At 45.4% G+C, this 9,508-nt stretch overlaps 1 protein-coding gene across 18 annotated transcripts in view; it reads left to right on the plus strand.

Annotated features, from left to right (window-relative positions):
• The window catches only part of ank1a (ankyrin 1, erythrocytic a), a 68,727-nt gene that overhangs the window by 14,695 nt on the left and 44,524 nt on the right, over positions 1-9,508 (plus strand). For 17 of the 18 annotated variants that reach the window (XM_080764955.1, XM_080764970.1, XM_080764961.1 and 14 more), the window contains one exon: positions 7,556-7,657. In XM_080764955.1, coding sequence (XP_080621081.1) covers positions 7,556-7,657 — 102 coding nt within the window. Of the gene's footprint in view, positions 1-5,504; positions 5,558-7,555; positions 7,658-9,508 lie in introns of those variants that run through there. The other variant, XM_080764969.1, reaches the window with a different exon arrangement.

Here is a 9,508-nt window from a genome sequence, read left to right on the forward strand (position 1 = left end):
CCAGGGAGGAGTCCCCATGGGGTGGACGTAGTGCTCACCTGCCAGGGAGGAGTCCCCATGGGGTGGACGTAGTGCTCACCTGCCAGGGAGGAGTCCCCATGGGGAGGACGTAGTGCTCACCTGCCAGGGAGGAGTCCCCATGGGGTGGACGTAGTGCTCACCTGCCAGGGAGGAGTCCCCATGGGGTGGACGTAGTGCTCACCTGCCAGGGAGGAGTCCCCATGGGGTGGACGTAGTGCTCACCTGCCAGGGAGGAGTCCCCATGGGGAGGACGTAGTGCTCACCTGCCAGGGAGGAGTCCCCATGGGGTGGACGTAGTGCTCACCTGCCAGGGAGGAGTCCCCATGGGGAGGACGTAGTGCTCGCCCCCTAGACCGCAGTGGTGGGCAGGTAACTTACCCCTGCGCCACCAAAGGGCCCTAAGCAAAACATTCATAACAAAGAGCCTGCCCAATGCTCATCGGAGTTGTTAGTTTCAAACTCATATAACTGAGGCTGAAGCAACTAATAACTGCTCAAGACAACTGCACTAGTTTATAGGGATTTCTGTGATCTTTATTTGGTCTAGCACTGTTGTTATATTTAGGTACGAGTATGACCTGAACTTTAGTTTAACTGTTATTCCCTTGATTTCACAGATGGCAACAGGCTTGTATCTCGGCCATGTTTACACTCAAACATCTAACTGCAGCACAAGCAGCCAATTCGGAATTTCATGCACATTTTAATTTGGTACAAGTCCTGCGCTTGTACATTCATTATCTCCCAGCTGCTTTATTTGGTTTAATTACTTTTGATTAATTAAATAAAACACAGTATGTTTACCACCACTTCCCCCCACACCCTAGCTTCTATCACCACTCTATAGCTCAGTCTCGCTTTCTCGCTACACAAAAGAATTCAATAACCATGACAATCTCATCTACAACTGTGGAGGCCAGAATGGGGGTGTATATATAAAGAGACAATCAGAGAGTAAGAAGCAGAGAAGCAGTGGAATACAGGGAGGGAGGGAGAGAGAGAGGACTGCGAGAAGGTAAATAATACAACTAGGACAAGATTCTTTGCCAGATACAGGGGGTGGAAGCATATATGGAGACAAAAAGACAGATGGACACTTGGACAGACAGACCAACGGAGATGAGTGGGAGTGAATTTAACAGCTCCACCTCAGAGCTTCCTGTAAATATGTCCAATTGTCCATATTGTAGCTGAAGGATCCCAATGGCCTCAAGCAGACTGACTAGTAATTACTACATCAGTACGGGCGGAAACAGCACCTTGGCTATACAACCACTTCTGAACATTTGAGAGATGAAGGGAGGAACAGAGGCCAGAGGGAAGTAAAAAAAGGAAATCAATTTCCAGAACGAATGCTAGTCAGCAAGATCAGGAGATGAAATAGCTGTTTAAACCGTAACAGTGCTTTATGACCTGGACAGAATTTCCAATCATATTGAGTGTATACTATAAAGACATTCTGATTTTAAACCAGCTATTTCTGCACCTCAAATTCACCTCATTCCTGAGTGCACAAGAAGCTTCTCCGCCACTTCAAATATTTATGATTTGCACCTGGTGCTGTCCTTGCAAATTCATAGTGTTCCTTAATGCATGCGTACACACATGTATCTATTTGTGTGCAAATGCAGAGGCATGCACAGACTGTGTATGTACGTAATATATGCATGCATTTAAAAATAACTTTTAACAACTTTAACTTTTAACAATTGAACAAACAAATAATAGGCTATATGTTTTCCTCAAGTTTGCAAGCTATCTTAAAATGATACCCAGTCCAAAAGCATACTATCGTATATTCCTGTGATTTTATGAAGTTCGGAAGATGTTTGTTTCTAATCAGTGGTGTAATCAAAAGAAAGCTAAAACAGAAGGGATAGTTCACCCCCAAAATCTATCTATCTATCTATCTATCTATCTATCTATCTATCTATCTATCTATCTATCTATCTATCTATCTATCTATCTATCTATCTATCTATCTATCTATCTATCTATCTATCTATCTATCTATCTATCTATCTATCTATCTATCTCACATGCGCACACGCACGCTCACACATGTGCAGTGCACGCATGGACAGCATGCATAAGCTTGTCCTTTCAAGGAGCATTGCTTACTTGGATTAATTCACCAGTGTTAATGTATCTTTATGTACTCCAGCCCTTTGCAGACTCACCAATGGTGGTTCCATCCGCTGGGAGCAGGTCAGTGGTTGTGGCGGTTGTACTGTAGTGTCAGCTGCACATAGAGGTCCATGGGGACCAGCGGAGGAGGGGTGGCTTCATTAAGATCAATATGTTGCTGTCCGGTGGAAACCTTGTATGTCCAAAACTGTTACTTTTCAGTATAGTTACTATTTTGTCACACGCTCTTGTTACTAGTACTTTTCATTGGTAATACATATTTATGAGCTCCACAGACTCACTTAACCACAAAAATAGCTGATCAACATGCGACACATGAGCTTGTAGATATGCTATTTTTGTTACTTTTCTGTGAAGTAGGGCATTCATTTACGAAAACAAACCCCCCAAAAAATATACGGTTGAATAATGATATGGAGATACAAGGTTCCTGCCCCTGTGCCCGTCCATGGGGAACGGACCACTGACAACAAGACAGCTTGATACTGTTTCTCCACTTCCTACTTCCCTAAATCAATGCAGCCTACTGCTCCTCAAAATACACTCGCACTGTCCCATCTCTAACTGAGCATTCAATTCATCACACAAAATCACATACGTGAGCACGCACACACGTGAGCATGCACACACTTGTGCACGAGCGCACGTACACTCACACTAGATTCTGTGTGAAAGAAAATCCCTCAGGTGTCACACATATTACTACGGTGAGAACCAGTATTCCCTGGGTGAGAATTCTCATGCCTTGGATGCTAATCTTGTGTGTGAAACTGAATTCTGTTCAGCAAAGCACATACACGCACGCACGCACACACACACATACATACACACATACACACACACACACACACACACACACACACACACACACACACACACACACACACACACACACACACACACACACACACACACACGTACACGTCACAAACACGTCACACACACGCTCACGCACACATAACTGGGTTTTATCACTGCAGTCTAGCAGCGGGGAGATGATGTCATTGAGTCTGCTGCAGTACTAGCAGATTAAGCTAGTGAGTCAGGGAGTCATACGGAGGTGGAGGAATGAAAGGAGCACCGGGATGCAGAGGGAGAGGAGGGAAGGAATTGATAACAGATTTAAGTATACTGTAAGAGAAGGGAGGCTGAAAAATGGAAGTGAGACCAGGGGATTTTCCGTAATGTGATGAGGGATGAATTTTCCTCTGTAATACTGAGCCTCAGTGCAGTATAAACTCCCAATCAAATGAACGAAGACATTTTGTGTACAGGGAAAAAGGAAGCAAATGGATCAATTAACACTGAGGACTTCACTGTTTGTGAGAGATGCCCAGCAACATTCTTAGCCTGGGGACCTGCTCTGTGTTGGTATTGCTCATGTTAATGTTAGTGCTGACGAGCAGGTCATTGTCTGTTTCTTTGCCTCCCAAACCGTGATGATTAATGTGCTCTCTCAGCTCCCCTCAGCCCCAGAGCCCAAAGCCTGTCCCGTCTCTGTGGGACTAATAAGAAAGAGTCACATTCATCTAACTCACACTGGAATGTAGCGAATGTAGAGTCACCACAGAGCACTTTTTTAGACTGCTATTTGAGTTACGTGTGTATTGGGGGGGGGGGTATGCCATGCATGCGTATGTGTGATTGTGTGTGCATCTGACTGGCTGGGTGTGGGCCTCCTATGTCCTTATCTCAGTGGACCACACATTGAGCTCTCCTCAACACACGCATTGCATGCACATGATGATATATACTGTTACTACAGTAGAGTACGTTCCATTCAGTAGTACTGTTCTACATTTCTGTTTGACCGTGTTCACATGCAATGAAACATTGCACTTTTTACACAGCTGAGACTTGGCCTGAACCCATGTTGAGCTACAGTACCTGCCTTTTGAAAGACGGCTAATGTTGATGTTGATGGACATTGTGACAGTAGCTCTCATACCCATTTCAACAGATGACCGTATTGATGTTGATGGACATTGTGACAGTAGCTCTCATTCCCATTTCAACAGATGACCGTATTGATGTTGATGGACATTGTGACAGTAGCTCTCATTCCCATTTCAACAGATGAACGTATTGCACATTTGTTGACCACTTGAACTTAATTACCTGGCTGTGAACAGGCTGACTTTGGGATGCCTCATATGGTGGATTCTACAGTGTGTCTAGCAGTACATCTCCTTAATGCCAGCCGACCGCTCTTGTTGGGGGTGGAGTTGCTTGTGTCCGAGGGGTTGAGAGGCCATCAGACGGGGCCTGCAACTATGGTTGGTCACCATGGCGCTACAATGACACCATTTGCTCTTTGCTTGTGAGTGTGAGGGTGTGTGTGGGTGTGTGTACGTGAGTGTGTGTGGGTGCGTATGCGTGCGTGAGTGCGCGAGTGCACCTGTTTTCTCTGCATCCCATACATGGCACGGCCTGAAAACCTTTTACACTGCCTGGTGCAAAAATCAACTGAATTAGTATCTGCACCATGATAGATTCAATGTGGGCAAATCCTCACTGTTATAGGTCCATTTATAGTTTAATTTTGTATACTCGGGCACCTGCTGGCCTAGTGGTCCAGGCGCATGCCACATATAGGCCTGCTCTGACTGGCCTGACAGCACGTCGCGCAGGGGCGTAGATGTCACTGGGCCCTGATCAGCGAGTGCCCCCGACAGCACCCGCCCCCCGCGCGATCGCCAGCGGAAATATCCCAAACAGATAGTTTTTTGCTTATAAACAGCGCAGCCCAAACTACGCCAAACTTTGTTCAACTCAATTGTCATTGCATCTCTGTATTATTATTTGATTTTACAGACGGTACGGGTGGGCAGCCGTGTGCCCCCCTTGCCTCTGGGCCCCCACGCAGTCGCATTGTCTGCGTCACGGTAGTTACGCCCCTGACGTCGCGTGTTCGAGTCCCGTTCATGCATGTCTCTCCCCGCCTCTTTCCTGTCCGTCTTCACTGTACAGTAACTATCAATAAAGGCACAAAAGCAAAGAAAACGAATCTTTTAAAAAATTAATAGATTGTACCCTCAGTTACACATGGATAAATGAACAGGATGTTACTGTGTAGGCCTCTTTGAGGATAATTGGCTTCTCAGGCCCATGGGCACGCACGCACACACACACACACACACGCACGCACGCACGCACGCACGCGCGCGCGCGCGTGTGTGTGTGTGTGTACATGCAGGCTGGTGTGTACAGAACATGGAAGTGAAAGGATTGGAGGTATTTTGTGGTCAGTTTGCTGTCCTTGGAGGGAGGGGATTGGGTGAAAAAGTTAAAGTGAATGAAGGAGAGACAGAGACAGAGAGAGAGAGAGAGAAGAGTATGGTCGTAAGAAGAGGGAGAAACTATGACTGACCAAGAGAGCTTAGCCACTGTGAGTAAATTAATGGGTTTTAATGTTACACAGAGCACATTAGAATACCAACTAGAAAGACACAATAGGCCTACTACTGGGTATTTTTCCTTCATTAGTTACATATAGTGGTTTGAATGTTGAATGATTAAAATATGTATGCTTTTCGGTTGGAGCACTGTGAGAAACACTGGCGAACATTTGTTATTGTTATTTGCCAGTTTGTGTGTGAATTGAATAGGGGGGGGGGGTGCTGATGATTCGTTTTGGGAAAGTCTCTATATACTTCCTAAAAAGCAACAGCACACGTGCGCGTGTGTGTGTGTGTGTGTGTGTGTGTGCAGTCTGATGGGGTTTGTATGACTGCAACTCGGCTATCATGCTTTAAGGTCTTCTTCACTGAGATCTTTAGTAGATATGCTTCTATTTATTGTTGCAGGTTGCAGGAAATTTCCGTTCTTGCTAAAATGTGCCTTTTTTACACATTGGATTAAAGTGGTTTAAAATGATGTACTGTACAAATGTTGTTTTAACCACTTCAACCCAGCCGTCCCAATTTTGGGCATGTCATTATATTCGGGAAAAATGTGAAATAAATACATGTGATGTGTTAAATGGTTAAAGTGGTCTCTCTGTTTGCACGGTGCCGTGCCACTGGTGTCATGCTGAGAGTGGGCTGGTGTCATTTGTTGCTATGCCTCCAGCTCGGGCATGCAGACCTTTCTCCTCTTTACCCAGACTGATTCAGCGGAGGACTCATTTCATCTCATGTGATTGTTGGTTTGTGTTTATGGTCATATACAGTAAGGCATGAATAGCAGCCTTTACTCTAGATGAGGATGAGATGGACTTTCCTGACCAGAGTGTTGAGATGACTCTGCTGAATAAAGGTAGAAGATTTGCCGCAGAAAGATTTCTCTCTCTCTCTCTCTCTCTCTCTCTCTCTCCCTCCATCTCTCTCCCTCTACCATCCCCCCTCTCGTTCTCCCTTTCTCATGCTCTCTCTTACCCTCAGTCCTCCTCTTCCTCTCTCCTCCCTCTCTCTTCCCCCTGTGCCGCATGAGTGATCCATTTTCTGCAGCACCCCTTCCTGGGGGAGGCATGCAGCCCTCAGACACAAACAAAACACTGAAACACTAGGCATGTGCTGCCGGACCACGAGCCAAGACACTCACCAAAATAATGCTCTTGTTTTTGCAATCTCAACATCTCTCAGTCCCACTATGTCGCTGTCACTCTGTCTCTGTCTGTCTGTCTGTCTGTATGTCTGTCTGTCTGTCTGTCTGTCTGTCTGTCTGTCTGTCTGTCTGTCTGTCTGTCTGTCTGTCTGTCTGTCTGTCTGTCTGTCTCTGTCTCTGTCTCTGTCTCTGTCTCTGTCTCTGTCTCTGTCTCTGTCTCTGTCACTCTCTCTCTGTCTCTCTCTCCTTTTTCTCACATACAAGCACACACACAACATGAGCCCACGTACCGTATACGTCTGAGCAGAGCAGGTGCAGTGGCAATCATATGATCCCAGTTGTCTTATCACCTGCATGGCTCCATCTGTGGATGGATGCTTGAAAGAGGGGACAGGATAGTCTGATTGGATTACATAATGGAGTCAGGGGGACATCTGTATGTGCTTCTGCATGCACCGTTACATACAGTACATACCACGCACGCACGCAAGCACACACTCTGTACACAAGTGCAGTATGCATGGTCTCCTGCACTTCAGTCTTCGTCTGTGTGCCTAGTAGGAATTGGGTACTACCGGTACTCTCTAACTGCACATTCCAAAACCTCATGAGGGGGGCTGAAATGAGAGGAAAATCAGTTATTTGGCCTCTGATATAGGTTTAAGTCCTGTAAATGTTTATTTATTTATTTTAAATGAAAATAATAGACCTCTCTACCTATCTCCTTCTTCCTCTTCCCTTACACCTCTGCCCTGTTCCTCTCCCACTTTACGTGTGTCTCACTCTCTGGTACACTCCTGTCCCTATATGTCTTCTCCTCCTCTCTCTGTCTCGCTTGCAGGCAGATGCTGGCAACAGTTTTCTGCGGGCAGCCCGTTCTGGAAACCTGGACAAAGCTTTGGACCACATCAAGAATGGCATTGATATCAACACAGCCAATCAGGTGAGAGAAATGCACAGCCCCTAAATTAAACGGACTGAAGCTCCAGTAATAATTCATCGTTTTCCATTTGTATTGACGACAATCTCATATGAATTGAATTGATGAGTGTCTGTGTGTGTGTGTGTGTGTGTGTGTGTGTGTGCGCGCGCGCACATGCACGTGCGTGCCACAATATGTGTGATATTAAGGCACTAAAACATGAGAATGTGACAATAGAGCATTTCTCAGCATCAGATCCACACTGAAATGCTACAAGCTTGATGAATAACTAGAAAATTCACAATTCTGGGTAATTGCAGGTGTGGTGGTTGCTAAGTACAGTATAATGATGATGTATGATGATGATGTATTAACCCACATGACGTCACAAGGTTGCTCTATAAATTAAGTCGGGAGTTGTTTTTGCCCTGTTAGGCAACCAGACTAACTAGTCAATTAATACCTACAGTATATACATGATTAGTCTTGGTATTTAGTGTCTGAAGTTGTGCTCTGTTCACCAACATTAGTATGAGGCAAGGAATATTTTGAAATCTGCCAAGATTTCTGCTTCGGCTTGGGAGCTGACTACATATATACAATGTTCTGCTCAAATATGTCCTGTGTATGCTACTACTACTATACTGTACATTGTGTGTTTCTACTATATTGTACATTGTGAGTTTGTCATGTTTTGTGTGTGTTTTCTAAAAGAGCATCTAATGTGCATGACATGTCTATAACCGCACTGATATATCTATAACCACACCGATTGTTATGTGTTTACGTGTACCCTTGCATTAATTCAACTGTATATAATGCATGCTGCTCAGGTAGGTAGTTTATCAGTAGTATGACAGGTACAGGGTCTCCCGGGAAGTTTTTAAATAGGGCAGGGGCTTCTCCTCCGCCCCATCTCCTCCTTCCTGGCTCTTTTATCCTGACGGCAGATCCCAGGGTGGTCAGGGCCAAGCACACTGCTAGTGGACTAGGGCTACTGCTGCCCACAGGCTACTGAAACAGGGCCAAGAAGTGTGTATACCATTGTCTTGTGTGAGTGTGTGCATATGATTCTTTGGGTCATTAATCTAACATAGACATGGTTTCCCTACCATTCACCAAGGCTGTCCCCAGCATTTTGCCATAATTGTTGTACAGTATTGCCGCTATCACAGGATAGTAAACTCATTCACAAGAGGAGGGCACACAACAACAGTGTTTATGTGAACTGACATTTTATACAATTATCTACTCTAGCTACTACTGGCAATTTCCCCCAAGCTGATGAAGGGTGACACCCTATGGACAATATTAGAACTACAGACAAAATAATAATTTCTCCTAAATTCTCACAAATCTCTCATTTTGTCTTACAGCATGTTCATATACTAGTCATTTTAAATTATATTGTTTTGATGTGGAATGTGCCTGTGTTATGTGTGGTGGTGGTGTTGGCTATGTGACCATGTCGTTTTGTGACGCTGTGTGTAATATCTATGAGGTGTCCGTCTCCTGGGAGCAAGGCCAGGTGGAGGCTGGGGTGTCAACCACGTCTTTAGTTGTTGTCCCCTTGTCCCTGTGAGTGGATACCTCCTACCGCCATGGCTACAGCCACTGGCCAACCACACTGCCTTACTCCCTCGCTTCCTCCACAGTCCCTCACTTCCTAATCTCTCTCTATCTGTCACGTTTATCATCCTCTCTGTTCTGTCTCTCTACCTAAGCGTCTCTGCTATCCTTTCTTCTACTGTGTGTGTGTGTGTGTGTGTGTGTGTGTGTGTGTGTGTGTGTGTGTGTGTGTGTGTGTGTGTGTGTGTGTGTGTGTGTGTGTGTGTGTGTGTGCGCGCGCGCGTTTGCGTGTGTGTGTGTGTG

The sequence above is a fragment of the Protomyctophum bolini genome (assembly GCF_963924005.1).
Source record: "Protomyctophum bolini genome assembly, chromosome: 6".
NCBI classification, from domain to species: Eukaryota; Metazoa; Chordata; class Actinopteri; order Myctophiformes; family Myctophidae; genus Protomyctophum; species Protomyctophum bolini.